The sequence below is a fragment of the Sarcophilus harrisii genome, chromosome 3 (genome assembly GCF_902635505.1).
Source record: "Sarcophilus harrisii chromosome 3, mSarHar1.11, whole genome shotgun sequence".
Classification (NCBI taxonomy): Eukaryota; Metazoa; Chordata; class Mammalia; order Dasyuromorphia; family Dasyuridae; genus Sarcophilus; species Sarcophilus harrisii.
The window spans coordinates 416686137-416710704 of NC_045428.1; the positions used below are offsets into that span (position 1 = coordinate 416686137).

The 24568-nt window shown below is 35.3% G+C and overlaps 1 protein-coding gene across 3 annotated transcripts in view; it reads right to left on the bottom strand.

The window, feature by feature from the left end:
* The window catches only part of TANC1 (tetratricopeptide repeat, ankyrin repeat and coiled-coil containing 1), a 246801-nt gene that overhangs the window by 145322 nt on the left and 76911 nt on the right, over positions 1-24568 (bottom strand). For 2 of the 3 annotated variants that reach the window (XM_023499223.2, XM_012544742.3), the window contains exon 2: positions 23819-23900. The exons of the other annotated variant lie outside the window; for it this stretch is intronic. In XM_023499223.2, the coding sequence (XP_023354991.1) occupies positions 23819-23879 (61 nt within the window). In that variant the 5' untranslated portion in view covers positions 23880-23900. The remainder of the gene's footprint in view (positions 1-23818; positions 23901-24568) is intronic. 3 annotated transcript variants of the gene reach the window in all.

Here is a 24568-nt window from a genome sequence, read left to right on the forward strand (position 1 = left end):
GTATAAGGAGGGCATTTCAAAATCTTTGTCACATGTGTTTTTAAACAGATTGATAATTCCTTTAATTACCTTTTTCTCTACCCAATATTATTTTTATTTCCTGAACACAGGCAAATGTTAGTTCCAAAGGAGAGAGCTTATCCATCTGCTTCTGAATATTAAAAAAAAAAAAAAAAAAAAAAAAAAAAACAGAAAAGAATACATTTTTTAACTATAAAATGATAGTATCAGATGTAGAAAAGGGCTTAAGAGGCTCACTAAATGCCTTCTTTCATCACACTCAAAAAGGTCACTGAATCCAAGTTCTCTAACTTGCACCTTCCTCCCACATCTCACCCCAAATACAAACACAACCTCTCAAGCCCCACTACACCCTGAGGCCTAGAGATAAAAGAAAGTGATTCTCTGAAAACTGAAACTAAGATGTACAGATGCCCCTTAGAGATTCCTTGGGCAGTGAGTCAGGAAAACTTTTTCCTGACTTCAAATCCAGCCTCAAATACTAAATGACCTGGGTAAGTCACTTAACCCTTTTTATCTCACTTTTCTCATTTGTAAAATGAGCTGGAAAGGGAAACAGCAAACCACTCCAGTGTCTTTGCCAAGAAATCCCCAAATGGAGTATCAAAAAGTCAGACAGAACTGAATATATTAGATAATGTAATGGGTAGATTTTGGTCAGATTAATAGTTCAAGAGCTATTTCCTCTTAAACTGGACACTCGCTAGCTACCTAGAGACTTCAAAGGTCTCCTTTCAGTTCTAGATCACAGGATTATAATTTTAGAGATAAAAAGGAGCTTAGAGGATATGCAGCCCAATGTTCTCATTTTAAATATGAGGAAACTTAAAGCCCAGTAAAATGACTTGGTATCATATAGATACTAAGCATCCCTGGCAAGATTTAAACCCAGTTTTCTCATTCTAAAGCTGATGTTCTTTCCACTAAATCCACATAACTTCCCTATGATCCAAAAATATGTGGTTGACCTGGGTAAGGTCTAAGATGACTTTTTAGCTCTAAGATTCTGTCAACTTTTTTCCCCCTCAATAAAGACTACCTTCCCCTGAACTACTCTTTTCTCCCACCCAAACAAAACAAAACAAAACAAAACAAAACAAAAAACCCCAAACCCTGAAGGGTAGCCCTTATTTGTTTTTTTTTTTTTAAAAGAAAAGTTTAGAAGATCTATATATGTCTCAGAATGCCTAGAGAAGTCCATGTACAATTTGTCAAGCAGTTTTTAAAAGAAATTCCTTCCCCAAATCTATTTTAATTTAATTTTTGGTGCTCTAATAATTAATTAGTTCTGCCACACCCCTAGAACACTGAACTTGAAAGCTATCCAGCTGCAATCATCATTAATCTTCTTTCCCTCACATCAAGCTCTGCTATAATGCAAGTGAATCTGGGGGAGAGGGGATTTTTAAGTCATAAAACATTCTCTTCTCATTTCATCTTTTTCCTTAAATTCATGAATAATTATAGTGCTTTGGACCACACAGTTACATCACCTTTATGCTATGCTGAATGTGAATCTATACTGCAGTTTAGCCATAACCTTAAGAAACATTTCTCTGATAGCCTACCCCTATCCTAAGCAAAATGAATTGCTTCTCCTCATAAAATTCTGCATATCATTCTAAACTTTAAATTCCTATACAAGGCTACTTAGGTGGTACGACAGATAGAAGACCAGCCCAGGAATAAGTAGGACATGAATTAAAATTCAGCCTATGTGATACCTGAACAAGATACCTGTGTGACCCTGAACAAGTTACTTAACCCCACTTCCCTCCCCTCAAGAAATAAATAAATTCCTATATGTTTTTATACACTAAGCATTTGCTATCCAAGCCTCTATCTACCTAACACAACTCAGACAAGTTAATAACTATTACTCAGAAATTATTACAAACCCTCCCAAGCTAGTCACTAAGATCTAAGGCAGATAGGAATGGTGAGAAAGTTGAGTCAATTTCAATTCAACATAAAGGTTTTTAAAATGTCATCTGAATTATCCAAAATAAAGAATTAAAATCAGTATTTTTAGGCTTTGACAATGAAGAATTAAAGAATTTTTACAAATGTCTAGTTATGTGTGGTCTGAATATACTAAAATCTTCAATATTTTCCAAGATCTCAAAAGGGAACTCTCCCTTCAACTTTCTCTTCACTGATGCAGGTCATGCCACATCCAGGCCTTCACTTTTCCTAGAGTTCTCATCTACTTTCTCTCTTGATCACTACTGCTACGTTAAGGCTCTTATTCCTCCTTTTTATAGTATGGTTGATCTATTTCCTTAATCAGATATTCCTGGGATAGTGTATACTTTACAACAGAGGTATTAAATAAGCATCATGTATACCAAGCAACTAAAATGTAGTTCCTATATGATTCTAATATATTGATGTATTCATTTTAAAAAAAAAAAGAAAAGGAAAAATATAAATGGTTTTTAAAATCTATAGGGATCATTACATATAGGTTAGTGGCTCCTATTTCTGTCCGAGTTTGACACTTCCATCTTAACCCATTTCACATGCTCGGATCATAGTTGAAAATATGCTACAATCTACTATCATTTTTCTCTCCATTGGTCTTTCTTTCACTGCAGTGATTTGTAGCAACTAGCTACAACATGCTCATTGTATTTAAGACAGTCTGAAAATTACCCGCAAATTGTAAATAAATGTTATTATAGTCATTCCCTTTTTCCATCACTACTCCCCCTCTAAATACCATTTAGTCTTAAGTAGAAAGAACAGTTTTGCTCTGATGTGTAAAATGGAAACTAGATGGTCTCTCAGATCCTTTCTAGTTCAAGAGCTATGATCCTATGAAAGACAAAGGAAAAAAAAGGCAGAACTTAGCCTGGAGAATATTCACTTCAGCATGCATCAGCCTACTCGGCACTCTCCCAAAACTTTTAGGTTTTCTGACACATCACAACTTTCCTACCAATCCCTCCATCTCTTCCTTGTAAGTCTCTCCTGATCAACCAATCATTCTATCCTCTCCTCTCTAGTCTATCATAGCCTCCCTCTGTAGCTCAAATGTCCTTCTCTACCTAACAACAATGTATCATTTCAAATAGTCTTTCATCCAAATCCAGCAAGTAGTAGCAGTTTATGGATAGTAATTGTTCTTCCATAATTCAAGTTTCTGAAACCTAAGTTCTACTTTTCTGGATTGATTAGAAATATACCCATCAAATTCTTGACTGCTTCCCTCCACCCAAATTAGAGAGCAAACTGCTATTGCTATTCTCTTCTCCAAAAAATGGTGTCCAATCACATTATAGATCAAATTAACAAAAAATATAGGGGAGACAAGGTAGCTCAACACATACTAGTTTCAGCATCTATTAGGTGGACCTGGTAAACAGAATATTAAACACAAGAGCCAGAAAACGAGTTCAAATCCTACTTCAATCACTACTTCTGGCAAGTCACAATCTCTCCTAGCCTCAGGCTCCTCAAAGGACATGATAATAATAATACCTACTATACAGAGTTTGTTGTGACGAACAATGTAACAATGCATTAAAGCATTTTGCAAACTTCATTAAAGAATTATATAAATGCTAGCAATTTGTATATTTAGTCATCCTTCATGATAATGATGGTAACATTTTGATAGCATCCCGGTGCTGAGCGCTTTACAGATATTATCTCCTTTGATCTTCCCAACAACCCTTTGAAGCATGTGCTGCTATGGTGTCCATTTTACTGATGAGGAAACTGTGGGAAGCAAGTTAAGTGACTCGCCCAAGATCATACAACTATCAAGTGTCTAATGTTGGATTTGAACTAGGGTCTTCCTCGCTCCAAACCCTGCTCCATACCCACCACCATAACACCCAACTACCTATCTCGAGCAGTCCATTCAGTGCCCCCAAACCACATTACAAATTCCCCAGATGCAAGAATAAGTGTGAAATTCTCTTTGTACTTAGTTATAAAGCTTCCCACAATTAGGTAGTCCTAATGAAAGGTACTGATGAAAGGCAGATAATATTTTAATAAGCAGGGTTCTCTAAATGATAATCATCAAGAACACTCTGTCATATTGGACATGTTGACATTCTGGGGGTGGAGAAATAGGTGGGGAGAAGAGGGTTTGGGGAACAATGCTGTAAGCAGTACAACACCTCCTCACACTATTCAAATCCAAATTCTGGCTCTACCATCTTCAGAACTGTCTGCCAACCTGCAGCAGTGCCAGGCAGAGAGAAAGGCAAAGAAGAAACTGCTCCCATTTATTTTATTTTACTTTATAAGGAAAAGTGTAAGCGATAAACATTCTGGGGGAAAAAAGAGTGTCATAGATAATGTGTCTGGAGAGCATTTTAAACATCTTTCCTCCAAAATACACTATTAAAATGAAATATGACCAATTTCAATCACATTGTAGACAGACACACAGACAGATCAAATTAGCTTTGTACGTGTGTGGTTATTTAATCACCTTCTTTTCAGTTCTATGATGAAAAAAAAGACAAAACACATGTTCACATATGCTCTCTCTTCCTCTCCCTAGCTCTGTCTCTCCCTCCTCCCTTCTCTCTTTCTCTCTCTCTCTCTCTGTCTCCCCTCCCCCCCATAACTCTGTCTGTCTGTCTGTCTATCTATGTGTCTCTGTCTCTGTCTGTCATTCTCCTCCTGCCTCCCTCTCTCTCTCCCTTGCCATTCCCTTCAGGGCCTCCTGTCATTTTATTGGCTATGTTCTGCTACCACCACCATCAGAATCACTGCTGTGCCTCCAAAAACTGCAGCCTCAATGACATGTCTGGCAAAATGCCTTAGCAACTATGTCAATATTTTCCCACTGCAGTTAACCATATTAGCATACTGCTTTAGTCTTGGCTGGTCAAAGACAAAACAGGAATGTAAGCTTCTAGAGCTTTGTGCACGCTACATTCGAGCAACATCACTGATTTTCCAGAAGCATCAGTCTAGAGAAAATACTTCTCTTCCCTCCCCTCGCCACCAACCACACGCAGATAAATCAATATTAAGTTAAAAATTAAAATGTATTCAATCCAATAGCAATATAAAAAGTAGGTATTCTCTATTATTATTCCTACAAATAGAATGCAAAGAAAGAATCAAATTTTAATAAGAAAGAGGTATAAACACAAGAATCATAGGAAAACTGGTGAATGCAATAAATGACTAGATAACCATACCATAGGATTGACAATAAAGCATGTTACCCATGTCCCAATGCAGAGGTCATCAACATGCGATGTATATTGAGACATTTGGTTTCAGACATGGTCAATATGGAAATTTGTTTTGCTTAACTCTGCACGGGATTTATTTGTTTGTTTAGTTATTTTCATTTATTTAGCAAGGGTTAAATTTCAAAGGAAGTTGGAGGGGATGAGAGAACAATAGGGTACTCTTCTTCCTCCCAAAATAATAAAAGAAAAGAAAGAAATGAGGGTCACTAAAACATATTTAAAATGCACAAAAGAAAAAACAAGGAAAGCCAGTAAGAAACAGACAACCAAGACAGCTTTGAAAGTTGCATGTTGAATTTCTTAAAAGTGAAAGAAAGCTGCATATGGGAGAGATGTGGTTTCACGTGTAACATTCTTTTTCTAACTTTGTATGTGGAAATAGTCTCATCTTAACATGTTTAAGTTCAGAATTTTTAAAACAAAATATAAAAAAATAAGAAAATTAAAGTAAGACCATTCTAACAATCATTCTCCCCCAGAATCCCTGGAACTCTTTATAGTCATACATTCACCCCTCACTGCATCATTTGCAGGTAAACCTGGTCAAAAATTTTCAAATGATTCACAAACTTCAAGGCACAAGCATTCTTCAAACCACAACTACATACTTGAAATAGTCTTCCCTCTCAGTATATCAACCCTTTGCTTTCTCTTAGAATTTAAAACTATTTCTGAAACTTTATCTCTTCTTAAGAAAGCTGCAAAGATCTGGACTCTGTCAACTGATATCATACAATCTCTTTCCAAAAGGAACTTTTATAATAAAACGAACACACCCAAATCCAAGCTGGTATAGGGCTGCATTCTAGTAGACATAAGGAAGTTTATAGGAGATTAGAATTTCCCAAACTAAACAATACTGTAGACAAATAAAATGTTTACATTTTCTTCTAGGGAAAAATTCATCCTGGGCAGTTTCAGATTTTTTTTTTTACTATTTAAGTAAAAATTACTTGTCAGTTGAAAAACATTTTCCTAAGAGAACTTCTATGGGGTTCTACCTCTGTTTTAATGGTGTCAAGAAACTCCCTATATGCAAACACTCTTCCTTGACTCTCTGTGACTCTCTCTTCCTCTCCCTTCCTTCTCTTCTTCTCTCCCCCCTTCCTCCGTCCCTCCCTCCCTCCCATACAAACTCCTATTCTTCTAGGACCCACACAATATCTCATTTTGGGATGGGTAAGAATAGAAAAAGAGGTAAGAACTGCTGGAATTTGAGTCAGGAAACCTGGGTCTAATCCCAGATTTAACATTTACAAGCTCCCTAACCATAGGGCAAGTTATTTCAAGTCTCAGTCTCCATTCCTTCTGTAAAATGGGAATAATTAACAGTACTCATTAATGTTTACCTACTTCACAAAGTGGTCATGAGGATTTAGTTTTATTTTCATTACTTATGATTTACACATGTGAGATTATTCTGATTTATTTGAAAAATAAAGCATGGTGAGTTATAAACTGTTCCAAGCAAAATGCGTGATAGCAAACAAGGAAGCATTCCTTCTTGGGTTTAATTTTGCTAATTAGTGTTGCTCTTTTGGTTGGATCAAAAGAGGCTATCCAGTCAAATACCCAAATTTTATAGATGAAGAAAGAAGTGATTTGACCAAAATTACACAGTTCGTGTGTGTAAAATTTGAACAAAACTTTAACTCAAATCCTCTAATTCCAACTCCAGTACTCCTTCAAACACTTAATCTCACAGCTTCATTATTTATTGTTCTATAACCAGATTGGTTATAGAGTTAAGTCTAACACTAGGGAACATTTGAAAAGAACAAAGGTAATACAGACAAAATAACTTACTGCTCTAAAAGCTTCATCCACTAGTAACCAGCAGAGAGAAGGGAAAAATCAAAAGAGATCATCCCAGACATTCCCAGCCTTCTATCCAATGACCTACTGAAGACAACAATAGGAGAAGGAAAAAAATTCTTGGAGCTAACCGAGTCATCAAGCAGTGTGGTTAAATCACACCTTTAGTGAGACTCTAGTTCTCATTTTCTGATTTCTTCTATGTTGCATTCAGTCAACAAGGTAATTGTATGTTTTAATTCATGGTTCTTTGATGGTGAAATGCTAACACTGGACAAGTCACTTTATTTCTCACAAATCAATTTCTGAACCTGTAAAGTGAGGATATTAAATCAAATCATCTTGAGAGTTCCTTCCCAGTTCTTGACCTTATGAAAATCCACAGGGAAACTACAGATCTCTGAAAATATTTGCAATATTACTATTTGCTTAACAAGCATTTTCACTGGCCAAAGATTAAATGTGCATTCCCCCCGCCAAAAAGGGGGGGATAAATGAAGACTTCTTCCCTACAATTATGAATCACGGTGAATCACAGAAGGGATTTGCTTAAAGGACAGAATAACCATAAAAACCATGTTAACAGGCTAAATAAAGGAAGGGAGGAAATACATCTCAGTCACATAGAAGGATGTTGCTATCAAAGGCTTAAATCAGATTAACATCATCAAAATTATCTAGAGAACTGAGACTGATTGCAACAAAAAATAATTTGTAGCACTTTTGACACTTTAAAATGTCAAATTTGAATCTTAACAAGCCTAACAAAACCCTTAAGTTAATCTTCATTTCAAAAATAAAGACTAAATGAATCACTATATGAGCTTCAGGGTTAGAAATCAAACATGACACATACATTTATCTGTTTAAAATTCCAATCTATAAAACTCCTTGTGGGTATTCACTTAGCAATAAGGAATTAAAAAGGCTTTAAACAACACTCACACAAAGCAGTGAATACTATGTTGGATTTGCAGTAATTATACAGAGGGCATCTTCTAACTCTAGGCTAATTATCCTAAGAATACAAACAGATCTGTTTTCAAATAAAAAACACAAATGAAAATCTAAGGACTATTCAAGTTGGGTCTAGGTCTAGATTTCAAGATTAGATCAAAAGATACCCAAAGAAATCAAGGACATCCTAAATCCTGAAAAGCATCAAATTCACATAAGAATCAATATATGGCTGGCTAGTGATGCCTGATGGCATGAGGATGGTCTGAAGTCTGAAACTGTAGTGGTTCTCTATAGTATCATTAATATAAATAAGACAAAAGTTCCTGGGGGCAGTTGGCCTCCCTCCTCCCAATATTAAAACAAAGCAGGTTTAATGACCAAAATGGTTAAAAGATTGTATAATGACTATGAAAAAAAAAAAATCTATTCACTATTTTATTGAGGAGTATGCCAGAATATAAGATCTGCAAATTTACAATTCTGAAAAAATATATGAAAAAAAAAGATAATACGCATCAGGTCCAAATCAACAAAAATATTTATTTAGCAGCTATTGTTGTGCTAGGATTAGAGGAAGTATCAAGATAGGTATGGTAGGGTCTCAAACTTCATGAAATTTATATTTCTTTATCCAGAGGACATTGCAACAACACAGTTAACAATAATATCCAATACTGTAGGTCCAAGAGGAGGTGGCCCATGAATTGTTGTTGTTGTTTTTAATAAAAGCTGTTTATTTTCAAAATAGATGCAAAGATAGTTTTCAATATTCATCCTGCAAAACCTTGTGTTCCAAATTTTTCTCCTTCCCTTCCTTCCACTCCCCCTTGATGGCAAATAATCCAATATAGGTTAGACATGCTCAATTCTTCTAAACCTATTAATATGCTGTATATAAAAAAAAAAAAATCTGATCAAAAAGGGAAAAAATGAGAAAGGAAAAAATAGTCCCCTTTCTAGCTGTGGATGGCTCTCTCCATCACAAGTCCATTGGAATTGACCTGAATCACCCATGAGTTAGTTTTTAAACAATGGGTTAGTCATTCAGCAGTGAAGGAGGCCACGGAGACACAGAAAACAGAAGGGAAAGAGTACATTCAATGTACTTTAATTCAGTTCACTCCCCTATACATGTATTAAGTATGTCTAATGGGCAGGTATTTTGCTAACCATCAGGATGCTACATCGCAAACCTGAAAATAGGTAGCACAGAAGTGAAAAGCACTAGATAAAATTATAAAACCAGACTGTACGGGAGGCTGTGAATGCTAGACAGACAAATTTGAACTTGATGGGACAATTGGGAGCCATTGATATATTTTTTTAATAACAGCAAAAAAAAGTAGCATAAGAATTGACTGGAAAGTGAGCAAGCTGGAGCAGAAAAAGAATCAAGAACTTCATCTATTACTCTAGGTGGGTGGTAACAAGAAGCTGAACTTGAGTAACAAGATTCAGAGTTTGCGGCTAGTTCTTTTAGCAAGCCTCTTTTGCTACCAGTAATTCCATGACCTGTAACAATTCCAGACAAGAACCCAAACCATCAAAGTGAGGTCTCTGTCTGCATCAATGACACTATAAATCAATACTTCCCAGCCATCATCGCTCAGTGACTCATTACTCTGGAACACTACTGCATTCCCATGACTGTCATCACATGCAAATTTCAGCAGTTGACTGATCCCCTCAAAAGTAGGCACTTCCTGGGCACCATCAACACGTCATTCCTTAATGGGATGAGGAATTTCAAATAGCTGCTAAGGGAAGAAGTCTCACTCAAACATAGGTTTAAATCCAGTGCTCCATTGTATGATGTTACCTGGAGTTCCTCGATCAGTTTTGACTTTTAAAATCTGACCTGTTCAATTAATGGGGCCTGCAACTATTAGGCACATCAGGCAAGTAATTGGTTATCTAAAGCTCAAGGCATTAATGCATCAGCTCTGCTCTCATCCAACCTTCCATTGGCTCGAAGACACATCCATAATCTTCACTATTCCACGAATTTTTTAAAAAATGAATTAAAGGCAGTTGGGAACTTACTCCAATTGCCAACTCTTTCAGTATTTGTGACAATATTGTATCAGTGTGATTTTGGGACCTTCCTTAAACTTACTTCTCTCACTCTCTCTGGAAGAGAAAAAAATTAGAAAATGAATTAGATCAAATTTCTATTTATAATCATATATTAATTACATATATTATTATGTGAAAACAGTCATTAAATCTGGGACTCTTCTAGGCATTAAAAGCAAGAAACATGGACATTCAAGGATATTTTATGTTTTTAAAGGTACTAACAGGTTTGCTAATAGGAAAAACAATAATAAACAAATAGATTAAACAAATTCATTTGAAAATATAAAAGCAAGTCAGGATTTTCAATTACTTAAAATGCATTTTAAATATTTAAGCATTTTAAGTAATGCTCATTTTTTCTGATTTGGTCTTATCCTGGTCATCTCACATAAGTATATTCTGCACAATCATCCATACTCAAAATAAATTAATCTTGCTGTGAGATATTTCACAACCACTGGGATTTCACAAAATCAGGATTAGGATTAACTATAAACTATATTCAGGGAATAGAAGAGAGCTTCAAAGTGATGATTTTTACAGAATTGTGTGATTCTCTCTCTTTTAAATAAATGCACAAACATAGATATGGGGATGGTAAAGGTCAAGATAGAATAGATAGAAGAAGCAATATTTACTATTAGCTCTCTGGTTTTTACCTGATTAGACAATATAGCTAGTACAAAAAAAAGACAGTTTAAATTCAATATTTGGGATCTCCTCCCTCATACCCTCACTTTCCTGGGTATGCCCCTCTATGACTGGATACTAAAATCCTGTAACTCTACACCATAATCAGTGCAGGGAACCATCCATTGTGGTATGTAAGTCCAAATTTCCAAACTGGAACCATTCCATTACAAAAATAAATCTATCTTTAATTTAGCCTAAAACTAGCTTTCAAGAGCTAGTAACCAAAGTTTCAAGATACTCTATAAAAGAGAGACCACTCAAGTTTTCAAAGAAATTCAAACAGGAGGCAATTCTTTTCCCTCCAGAAACAAGTCCATCAGGACTTGAGTTTACAAGGAACTAGTAAGGTCATATAAAACAGGTGACAAAGGGCCTTTACTTAAAATCACCTCCCGCAAGCCTAGCCAACCAAAAGAAGTATTCAGTTAAAGCAAGGCCTATAACTTTATTAATAGTAAAGATTCATTCCAATCCATAAAATTCATTTTTAATAGAAATTACCCCAGAGTACATAAGGATATATCTCATTGCATTAGATAACTTACATTAGGAAAAAGGATTAAATACTACCAAAATAAGTATATTCTAGAAAACATAAATTATGTTCATGGGTATGTATGACAGCCTAGGGGAGGGTACTGGACCTACTTACCTGAGAGAAAAAATGGGGCTGCCCAGAAAAAGGAGAATAGTATAAAGGGAAGAAATCTGGGCTAGGGTAAAATGGGTTTCAACTCTTGGAAAATCTTTGAGAGTTCCTTTTCACTCTATCAAGTAAAGATTAGAATGATGGTAGCCTTATCAACTCCAACTCCATCCTGTTTAACTCAAGGAACAGCTTTTATAAACCTTCCCCCTGCCCCACAACTGCTCTTAAAAAAAAAAAAAAAAAAAAAAAAAAAAGACAGACTTTAATTCCCTATAACTTAGCAGAGTCCCTGCTTGACTCAGAAAGCACTTAATTAATGTTGGGTTATTGATTTTAAAATAAAATCTGCCTAAGAATTGGGGGAGAAAAAGTCAAAAATTGAGTTTGCCCTCAGAACCAGCCAAGTAACACTACTATAAGTTCAAAGCCTTCCTAATTATGCTAGATCTCTCCCAAAAATAGTTACAAATAATATGAGGGGAAAGAAAAAAAAATATTTTTATTCCAGGATTAGAAACAAAAAGACTTAAACATAAACCCTGGTTTGAGGCAATAAACCGGTATGAATAAGCTTCATTCCAAGTTTCAATCAAAGTCATTCATCAAGTTAAAAATGAATTAGCTCTTTCCTCATTTTGAACATGACTAAAGGTTGAAGACAAGCAAGAAAGTGGAACCATGAGGTACAGAGAGTCTGAATTTGGGGGAGGGATCAGTCTCTGGAGAGAAAAAGGATGTAAAAAGAAGAAACTTGGGAAGACGGAAATACCACAGACTTTTTAATTTTCCTTCCTATTAACCCTATTTACCTTTAATTGAGTTAGTACAGAGGTAATTTTGTCTGGTAACTATAAATGTAGGAAATTTTGCTCTAAATGATCTATGAAATCTATTCTATTTTCCCTCTTTCCAAAAAGGTGCAACTTAGTACAAAAGAACTTAGGAACTTCTTGATATTTATAGGTAACTTAGGAATTGCCATGAATCATTGTAATTAAGTAAAAGGAGCTAAGACTTAGATCCCAAATAGAGAAGAAACGGGCCATTCTGAATTTTCTGAGTTTACTATTAATTCTTACACATAGCATTAGTAGAGCAGCATTCTTCTCCCTTAAAATTAGGCTGAAGTTCCTTCCTTTAATCCCTTGCCCCCCTCCACCCCAATTTCTCACAAGTCACGATGCTACTGAATATTGCCCTTCTAAACACACCTTGAGATTCACCTACACTTCCCTCCCCCTTCAAAAAGGGGTAAGAAGCATGTATCTGTAACAGGAATGAGAAAGCAAGAGAATACTTTTAATCATACCAACTCCTACAGCAAGGACTGTTTACCCTGAAAGTCACAAAATTAAAAAAAAAATCTTGAATACTGTATTTTGATATAATTTATTTCCTTTGTAATCCTATGTAATTTTTTTTGTTTGCTTAAAAACATTATTCTGAGAAGGCCTTCACCAGACTGACAAAGAGATTGATCATGACCCAAAAAAGGTTAAAAATTCCTGACCCAGAGCTTCCTGGCATCTTATAGATACTGAGTAGCACAATACCTACAATGCATCATTCCAAGATGTGGAAAAAAACAAAGTTCTCAGCAATCAATTGACTAGAAAATTGGTGATATGGGCAAAAGGGGGAAGAGAAAGGAGTATAGTGATAGCCAGTCCAAATGAAAAGCAATTATTCTAGAAGGGTAAGTACCAATTAACTTATTTCATCAAGCTCCAAGAAGTAGCATCTTTTTTTTTTTTTTAAACTGAACAAATCCAAGGTCCTAAGCAGACCCAAAGAGTAAATATTCATCAGTTTCCCTTGGAATCATGGGACTTATAATCTCAGAAATCTCAGAAATAATCTCAGAAATCAGAATAATCTCTTTATTCCCATTTTACAAATGGAAAAATTAAGGCACAAAGAGCCTTAGGGAGCCACATAGGAACTAAGGGGTATCATTTAACTCCTGTGCCTCAGCTAATGCTGCTCAATAAAATGAGCAGTTTTAAAGACTTTCTAACTCTAAATCAAGGCTTCAATAACTTAGTTCCCTTTCTATTATGTCACTAATACTACATTTCCAATTTTATCTTTTGGGTCATCATGTCTTTATTAAGAAGGCTGTCTCTGGAAAGTCGCAATTTATTTAAACTTATGTATGAAAACATCACTAACCGATTCCCAGAGTTAAACATAAGCAATTTGACTTATAAAGAGTATTAAGTGAATGGCTAGAGTAGAGGAGGGAAGATGGACAAAAGGGCTGAGGTGTACATACACTAAATTAACCTGGGAGCTCTATACTTATAATCCCTGAATGATGATGGGCTTTAAATTTGGAGGAAAAAAAACTGGCAACCCCTGTTCAAAACCATTAGCATGAAAGTTGAATTTGATATTCCAACCCATTCCAAACTGCAGTCTGAGTTTCAGTGGTACCTTTTTAAATGTCTAGCAACAAAAGATGCTTTGTTTTATCCAAAAAATATGGAGCTGCTTTTGATTATTCCATGTTGCTTTGCCCATTTTCTGTGGCTGTGGACTATTATTTAAGAATTTAGTGCAATGACTGTCTTGCTGAGCCATGGATATTTGGTAGGATGCTGTAAACTGACTCCAAAAATGTCTCCTAAGCAACAAAACAAGCAGAAATAATTTAATCTAAAGAATATTAAATTTCTTTTTTATCAGGACATTTAAAAAATGTTCTGCAAAACACTGGAAAATAGTGGATGGAGAAAGAAGAGGGGAGGAGGAACCAAGTTCAGGTTTTAGAATACAAGTTCTACCTGATTAACGATTTAATATCCCAATTTTTGGTTAACACTCCAACATATGCCATACATCCAACCCCCACTTAAATGCATATCCACGTTTGCCTCCATCTTGAAGATCCATTTTCATGCTAATGGTTTGCTTATTTTGAATACTTCCCTTCTTGAAGCTCTTTCTTCTCACCCTAAATGTTCTTCTTCTTATTCAGTTTCTTCACCTCTTGTTCAAGCTTACAGCTGACTTGAACATTCAGCAATAATCCCATCCTAGTTATTCTACACACTTGTGCCTTATCTTGTCACATTGATTTTTAGTTCCCTGGGATCACGGATTATTTTCCACTTATTTTTTTCTTTCCTCTCACTGTCCTGAGAAGAAAATACTAAAACATAAAGAAAGAAAGAAAAAATGTTGATATTCTTTTCTCATAGTAATCTATAAAATTATCTGGGGATAAAAAGTGAATGAAATCCACCAAGAGAAAAAGAAAATGACAAGAGGCTCAAAAAAATGAGCTTTCAGGAACCATTTACAAAAATAGATGGGATCCTCCTTTCGCAAAGTCCTATCAATATTCATCAAGAGTTCAGAGCATCATATGGTAAATAATTACTTTAACAGTCTGTACCCATACAGTTTCAGCAATAATCTTGCAGTAGAAGAATCTTACAATTGACTTGGGGACAAACTCCACTGCAAACGAATTTAACTGACAATGCTTAAGTTGAGATCTAGACATTTTATTTCTCACCTGACTGTACTCATATAGTGGGACTTTTCCAGGGCATTCATTTTGGATTTCATCACTTCTTTACCATCCCCCTGAGCCCCTGGGAATCTCCTCCCCTCCCCCTTCAACCTTCTTTAAAGACCCTTACTTCATTTAGACTATAAGCTCCTTGAAGGCAAGAATGGTCTTTTTCATATTTGTATCCCTAATACTTAGGACACTGCCCGGCATATAAGAACTTACTAAATGTTTACTGACCCTGAAGGTTAGTTTCATGTCTCAAGGAATTCTCAAACAGAATATGTACCTTTTTCAATTTGACACAATAAACATGTGTTACTCTTATTAGTTGTATTCCCTTTTTTTGTTTTTTAATTCAGATTTTGAAACTAATAACATTAATAAACAACTTGCTGGGTGAAACTTCACATTTACTTAGCAATTTAAAGTAGCAGTTTTCATTCAGTGACCTCTTTAAAGGACTCTAGATCAAATTTATTTTCAAGATAATACCGAGATGTTTTTAATTTCTAACACAGTAAATATCAATAAATATAATCAATCTAAACAAAAGTTCTTTGGAGAATTCTGGTTTTTAGAATATAAATCCCTGGGATGAAAAACTTTGACAACCATGGCATCAGTACTGGTGACAGTTACCAGAAGATTCATCAGGGCAGTGACAATGAGCAACGAATCTTGCCAGCAAGCCCTACCCTCCACCAGTTCAGTTTAAAGAGAGTGGAAGTTAAAATTAGAGAGAAGCAAAAGTTAAGAGAATGGCTTAACAATGAGAGAAAAATCCTGCCATGCCAAGTTCTACAAAGTCAAAGAAAGCTGTAATTCAGACTATTGTACTTTTAAAATCCAGGAACATAGTAATCATGGTCACGCTGCACATATAACTTTAGGAAATGAAAGATGGCGGTTTTCTAAAAGCAAAGGAACTATAAGTAATGGGATGAAGTGAGGGCAGTAAGGAATGCTGTTCAATTCAACAAAGCTGTATTAAGTGCTTACCATATGTTCTATGCTTAGGATACAGATATGAAATAACACATGTCAATACCCTCAAGGAAGGAAATGGCAACTATTACAGCATCTTTGCCAAGAAGACCCCAAATGGGGTCACAAAAAGCAAGACAAAGCTGAAAAATGACTCAACACAAACATAAGACCCTCAAGGAACTTGCAATCTAAGGTGGGAGTGAGAGGATAACAAATGGGTATACCAAAGTTAGCAGCACTAAGAGGTAGTAGATGGTTGAATGGATAGGGAGTGAGTTCAGGAATCAAGAAGACTCGAGTTCAAATTCAGCCTCAGACACTTACTAGCTATGCAAGCCTGGCCAAGTCATTTAATCATTGTTTGTCTTAATCCACTAGATTAGGAAATAAATGGAAAACCACTCCAGTGCCTTTGCCAAGAAAACCGTCATGGACAATACTGCTGTGCTATGGTCTATGGAGGTCATGAAGTTATACATGACTGAACAAATAATCAACAACAAGCAGTAGCTCTAAGGCTTTTTTCCACCCCTTACAGGTTCACAAGTAGCTGTTCATATCAAATAGTGATATCTGATCCCTTTTCTTCTGAGAAACTTCTAAGTGACCCCAGATATAAAATTATTATTGTAATAATGTAATATATTGTATAATGTCTATTATTACATAATAATTTATTATTATTAAAATAGTTAAATATTAAATATGGTTTTAATTTTATACATATAAAATAATTACATATAGAGGGACAAAATTCTCATATGGAATCATGAGTCACAATTTACAAAGTTGGATTCTATACTAATGATATCAAAGGTCCAAGATCCATTTCTATTCCTATGAGGTAAAATGAGGTAAAGGAAAATGACAAATCTAAACAAAGTCCTATATTAGGGGACAAATGCCCACCACAGACTTTTCTAGACTGGATTTTGGTTATCTCTAGCTCTGTAATGATTCTTTATAGTTAGTCATCAGTATTTTCTATTTATTCATATTGTCAACCTTAATTCCTGAATTGGGGTTTTTGGGCAGGGTTAGGCTTTATTCATCTTGTGCTAAACTTTTGGATGAGGTAGCTGACCAAGTCTGGTTTCCACTTGGGCATCCAGAGTTCCCAGGAGAAATCATCACTATTTAGGGTGTGTCTGCACTAAGAGCACTGCCACTTTCTGTCCCCTCCCAGCCCAGATCTTTGAAGGTACAGAGTCCTGCATCTTCAGGATTCTCCATAGCATTTCAGGAAAAGAAATAAACAAGTCAGTGACTGCGCCTGGAGTGTCTCAGTCTTGTCACTACTGTTCCCAGTCACAGTTAGTTTCCTATTTTCTCATGGGAATCCTCTTCTCTTTTGCTGCATCAAGATAGGACCTTGCAGGCTCTGGATGTCTCAGATCCATCTCTGACCTCCCTAGGAAATATGTCTTCTTCGTCTGGGCTGTTGGTTTTCCCAGCAGACCAGCTTTCCTATTACTTATGGCTTTCTAAATTTCTGTGCAGTTCTGATGTGGGGAAGTCATTTACTGTAATTTATCAGAAGCTTTTTAGATCATTATTTGGTCTAGTAAATAATAAATAATTTTAAAATTTGTTCTGCTTTTTTATGTGTTTGTTGGAGTAAGTGTATGGAAATTGGTCTGTTTGCTTCCATTCAGTCATCTTACCTAGAAATTCACATTCTAGTTTTTTAGGGGTCACCTGAACATAGTCAATCTTTTTTCCAACTAATGACAAATTAACTTTTTATTTCTATCAAGGAAGAACTCAAAATCTTGTCAGGGTGTAACAAAGTAAAAATTCTTCTTTATTCTTCTTTCAAGATATTAACATCCTATTTTCTCTTTTACTTAGCTCTTCTATTTTTCATATATGATTTGAGGGTTAAAGGTAGGAGAGATAGGGGGTAAGAAATCAATGGAAACATACAAACCAAACCATAGAATATAATATGCGAGTTCCCCATCACTATCCAGCACCTTCCTGAAGATTTCTAATCTCCTATCTACTCAGGAAAGTTACAAAGAGAATGCCTACTCAGGCTGGACTCCATAGTCTGTGAAAACAAACTCTTTTGATACTATTTAGAGAAAGAAAATATAGTTCACAGAAACTTAAATCATTGAGAAAGGAATGATATAATCAGTGCAATTCTCCATAGATCGCCCCACTCCTCCAAAAAAATAAAATAAATAAGCTAGTTGTTCAAGACCAGCTTAGGTCAAGGTCTTATGTAAAAGTAGGGCATTAAAAGATAAACAGCAAAAAACAGATGACCTCTCTTAAGTCCCTTACAGCACTACAATATAATATTGATTCTTACTATTGATTCTTCTTTCCCTCCAGCCTGATACAAGGTCAAGAGAATTATTAATACTCATTCACAATGATAGGACAATGCAGGAAAAAATACAACTCACACCCATTTATCCCAAAGCAATTTAAAGTTTTTATGTATCATTACAGCATTCTAATTGCAGCTAGTCTTGTGTGACCAAATTCTAATCCTTTCCTCTCAACTAAACATCAACTTTTCCAATGAAAAGAACACATTCAAGAAAACATTTTTGAAGAGGAAGAGAAAAGTAAACCATTTTCAAGTTTCACATTCAACTTAACATTTGGAAGTCTTACAGTAAGCAAGCTCTGAAAAACAATACATACAAAAAACACCAACTAAAATTTTTAAATTGATAGTTTTTTTTTTCCTCAAGGGTTCATAAGCAGCTACTCATGTGAAATAATAACAATGAGAACTTAATGTTTACATAACAATTTAAGGTTTACAAAGAACCTTACAAATGTTATCTCATTTGATCCATACAATGTTACAAGGTAAGAGTTCTTAATCTCCATTTAACAGATGAGGAAGCTGTGATCAGTCAATCAACAAACTTTTATTAAAGAATCCACCCCAAATGTTCATAGAGACTATTTGTGTCTGACCCTCAGCAGAGCATCCTGAGCTTGTCTTGGTCTGACAAGCCACTAACCTGACTCTGAACATAGTGATGTCATTTTGGTCCTCTTCAAGAATAACAACCATTAAATGTTTATATGCAACCAAGGAACTGTGCTAAGCAGTAGAAATTCAGAGACAAAAACAATCCCTATTCTCAAGGAACTCACAATATAACTGGAAAGGAGATAACATACAAACAATTATTTATTAACAAGAGATAATGGATACAGTTCCAGTAAAACTGAGACTTGTTGAAGACCTTTCTCCCACTGCTTCCAGAGTCATCCTGATCTATATATCTGGCCACCAGACCATCTGGCTCCGGAGGGGAAAGGGAGGCAAGTGACCTTGAACCGTCCTCCCTCACCTAAATCCAATTCATTTGTACTTCATGGCATCACCTCCCTCATGTCATGGGTCTCTTCCAGAACAAAGGACAAACAACAAGAACAATAGACAGATAAAGATTTATAAGGGGTCATGAAGACTAAGACATGACTGAAAACAACTGAACAACAATAATACAGATATAGATCAAATAAATTATAAATAATCAAAAAAGGAAGGAACCAGAATTATGGAAAAGTATACCTAAAAAGAAAGCTTGAGTGAGGAGGCAGTTTAACAAGGGCTTTGAATGACAAACATAGGATTTTTTAAATGATTACAAAAGTGATAGGAAACCACTGGAGTTTATTGAAGAAAGGAGATCAAACTGATTGCTGAGTGGAAGACAGATTGGAGTGAAGAGAGAATTTGAGGCAGTAGGCACATCAACCAGCTAAAGCCCAGAAATGAAATGATGAGGGCCCATCCCAGCTGGGTTGGTGACAATGTTTCCAGAGATGTTGGACATATAAAGTAAAATCAACAGGACTAAACAACAGATTAATGGGGTTGGGAAGGGGAAAAGGGAAGGAATTGAAGATAATACTTGGGTTATGAGCCTGAGTCACCTGAGTCACATAGCTAAGAAGTGTCTGACCATATTATGCACATTTCTATCATTTCTTTCTCTGGCGGTGGATAGTGTCTTTTTTCATAGATCCTTGGTTACTGATAAGAATATAATACTCAGAATAGTTTTTTCGTTCAAGTCTAATGCCAGCTCCACTAATCATCTAAATCCATCAAAAATTTTTTTCTTTCAAAAAACAATTCAATAACTATAAACAAAAAAGAGTGGGAGTTAGAAAGGGGGCACACAATTTTCTAATACTTATGGAAAAATATGTCAGTATTCATTAAATATTAGGTATAAAAATATAGCTTTCAATGAATTTTAACTTCTCAGTTTCTCCCCCTAGTTTATAAATTCCCAAGAGAAAATATCTCTTTGGAATAGGAAACACAGTCCTGATTAAATGAAATTGCTAAATTTGATTCTTTTAGACATAAAGCAATACTGTTTTAAAAGCTAAACGTTTTCCTTGTCTCTGCAAATCCTTGCAGGTTGGTTTTAATTAAAAGCAGAATTTTATTTTTCTAGATTTTCTGGGATATCCCTTATCCAAGTTTGCACATTCTCACTAGATAATCATAATAATTCATATACAAAAATATTTAACCAAATTAATAGTTCCCATTTGAGGAAAAGAGAATTAAGATTCAATTGTCCAAATTCAAAGTTTCTCCAAAGATGTATTTTCTACCATTACTTCTCCATAAAGGTCATATTCTAACTTCTTTGTTCCCAAACAATGAAAAACAGGTCCTGAATTTAAAAAAAAAAAAAAGCTATATATTCTATATTCATGTTTTATAAGAAATACTCTCTTCCACTTTCCCAAGTTGGTTTGTATTAGTGGAAAACTACAGTGTGGAAATTATTACAAAGAATTAAGAAAAAGCAGTAACATGCTCTTATGGGACCAGCTTAAAAGGGGGGAAAAATTCCAAAAGCATATGCTTTGAAATTGGAAATGTTTCAGACTGAAAATATTCCCATTGTCTGTCTAGTCTGAAAGCCTTATTACCAGTTACTAGTTACTTCCGGAAGAAATAGTCTGGTTTTAGTAAATGATATAACAGGAAAAGTAATAGGCCTGCTTTAAAAAAATTCACAGACTGGAGTTCTGGCTGAAATTAAAACAAACAAACAAAAAAATAAAACAAAACCAAAAAAAGGTTATGTTTACAGGCCCTATACTCAGTTAGGCCCAAGCAAAATTGCCGTAGGCCACCAGCCCAAGTGCAGCCTGGGACTTAATTTGTCTAGGTTAGATGTTTCAAAAGCTTCTAAGAAGCAATCAAGCAAGTTCCCAGGATGGGTGGGGTAAACCAAAACTGGGATTGATTTATTTAAACAGAGCTTGGGGAACTAATGAGAAAGAAGCTTCAGTCTAGCCCCAGGAGAGAGAAAGATGTGTCCAAGAAGACTGGTGTCTTATGTGGGAGTACTGGTGGGGAAAGATTCTAGGCCTCTCATCAAACTAACAACAGTAATTAACTCCTAGTAGGCCTCTGTTAAGGAGGCAAACTCTGTCCTCCTGGCTCTTATTATAAAAAGAAAAAGCAGAAGACCTTTATTTTTAAATTTATTCTAGAATTAAGAGATTTATAACTGACCTCTTTCCAAACTTTGCTTCAACTTTAGTACACAGTTTAGGTTTCACAATATGATTTAAAGGCTATTTTAGTACAAGACCTTAAATCTCCACAAGCTTTAAAAAAAATTTTTTTTTTCCGCCACAACAATAACTTCTTATGAATAAAAGTTCAATGATAAATATAAATTACACTTATATGCACTTTAAGATAGCCAAAGCTCTGCATCACTCTGTGTATATATATATACATTGCATAATGTATATATACATTATATACATATACATGCATATGTATAATAAAGGCTTATACATGCATTGTATGTGTAATACACATTTATATGTTTATATACATGCATATGTCACTTAATTCCCATAGTAATTCTGGGAAATAGGAACTATTACTATCCGAAAAAAATATAACCTATTTTTGTCTTAAGATCCCCAACACCTAAAATATAATATAGTTTCGATCAGCACAAAAATCTTAATAAGTGACTGCTGACTATTACCTCATTTTACAAATCAGGAAAATGAGGCTGGGAGAGAGTAAGTGACTCATGCAAAGTTCCATAGCTATTAAGTGTTTTAGGCAGGATCTGAACTCTTGCTGCCTAAGTCCAGAGCCCAGAACTCAATCCATAGCTCCACACTGCCTTTCATGAGATGGTCATAATAATATCTCAAGTGAAATGTCTCCTAAATCCAAAAGAGTTCGGCTTTTGTGTTTGAAGGACATTTAAATTATTTTTAGTAAATGTGCATTCCATATTGATTACATATATTGAAATTATAACCCCAAACTCATAAAGCCTGTATGTCTTATAGGTTTTACGAGTTTTTGGTCATAATTTCAATTATAACTCAGTTAACTGGAAAACTCACATTAACCACAACACCAGAGACTTTTATGAGAGGTTTCACTCATCACTGTATTGGAGACAGTTAGATGGCATAGGATATGGGTGCTAGGCTTAGAATAAGGCGTATCTGGGATCAAATTCACCCTCAAGATATCTAAGAACTGTGTGACCCTCTGCTTGCCACAGTTTACTCAATTGTATTGGATCCAATGAGATATCTGTAAAGTGCTTAGCACAGTAACTGGCAAGTAGTAAGTAGTATATAAATACTTATTCCTTTCCTTTCCTCTTCCCCTTTACAAGTAAATTAGGTCTAAGAGATTTTGATTATACATTTTAGGTATACCATAGTATTTCCTAGGCAAGAAAAATATGCTATGTATAGGTCATCAAAATTACGTCAAATAAACTACTAGAGTGACTTGTCACACAGAATTTTCTTTCTGGTTTGCCCTACCTTGAAAGTCATTAAAATAAAAGAGTATATATGTATATTTGGATAAAATTATATAGTAGGAATGAAATTCAAGCCAAATTAAGTAGTTCTCATTACAAGTGGAACTAGTGACCCAGCATTAAGTGGTTCTGCACCTGTTCTGGCAAAACTTGATCCTCTACAGAAGGATAGTAACTGCTTTTTAGCCAGCACTTGTTTAAATATAATAAATCTTTTCACATAAGAAAAAGAGAGGATACTTTCTAGAAACTAGATTCTTAGATACATACAGTCATGGACATCTGTAATCTAGATAACAAAGCTTATAGGAATTTAAAAATTAACCTGTCAGTTCTCCTGAGGAAGAATTAGGATTTGGGTACATTTACTCTAAACTCAATTTTCAAAGAAGCCATTTCCCGAATTGGACTGAGAAATGCCATCTGAGCTCAATAAAACATCTACTCCCAGGAGTTACTCAGCTGCTTTTTGAGCTGAGAAAAGCATCTAACTCTGGGCAGTCTTAAATATATGGGCCTATGCTCTTGGGTCATTCAACAAACATCAATTCAGTGCCTGCCCAATGCCAAGCACTGTGCAAAGAAACATAAATCCTAAGAATGAGACAATCTTTGCTCTTTAAGAGCATCCATTCTTTGGGGGAGATATATACATATGTAAATATATACAGAATATAGTGTTCTTAGGGAAAGGAGGGGCAATGGCACTTGGGGGAAATCAAATAAATCTAATCCATAAGACCAGGAATACACCGGATTCTTAAAACCAAAGCTATCAGAGAGGCAGAGAGGAAGAATGGCGTATTAATTGTTCAGAATATGGTATATAGTATATAGATAGAGAAGGAAATGGCAAACCACTTCAGTATCTTTGCCAAGAAAATCCCAAATGGGGTCACAAAGAGTCAAAGACCACTGAAAGAATGAACAAAAACAATAAGAAAATACGGTATAGTTTTCCCCACTAAATTAACTAGAGACCAAGAAACTAAAACAATGGACAGAGACATTCTGAGACAGAGACTCTTCACATGCATACCTGACTCTTTCTTGCTTCCCTTTCCTCCTTCTCGACTCTTCTTCAATACAGCTTTTAACATCTTTAATAGACTTTTTGCTCCCTAAAAAGAAAAGGGAGAGAAGAGACAAGGAAGGGGAGAGGGAGTGTATGTTAGAATGTAACCTGAATATTGTCTTTAAACAGATATTTCTTATGTCAAACAAAAATAGTCAGAGGCGATTAAATATAAAATATGTTGGGCTTTACATTAATTTTCCATGAACAAGTTAAGCAGCAAGCCAAATGCTAGAGCAACAAAGAATGTTTTAATATTTGAATAAAATGATTAGACGCTCACTATCTCATTATAAAGGAAAACAACACTGGGCATTCTCGACATTCCACATATAATTAAGGTTTTGAGGCTAAACCTGAGTAAGTTACTGTAAGATACTTTCACACAAAAATGCTTTACTACTGACCCAAGTTAACTAAAGGAGGGGGAGGGACATGGAACACAAAAGCTACCAATAATTATTACAAACAAAAAAAAAGAAGGAATACCATTAATTTATTGACTCTGCTAAATTATGCCATCGGAAAAAGAAACCTTCTGTCAGAAACAAATATCTACTAGCATTTCAAAAGGAGCATGGTAATAAATTATTATATTATCAGTTATAAAACTGATGCTGGGGGCCAGGAAATATCCTAAAAGTTTTGGGCTGAGTGGGGACTCCAGGGAGCAAGGAGAATGCAGGAATTTTACAGATAGGGGAAACTAAGTCC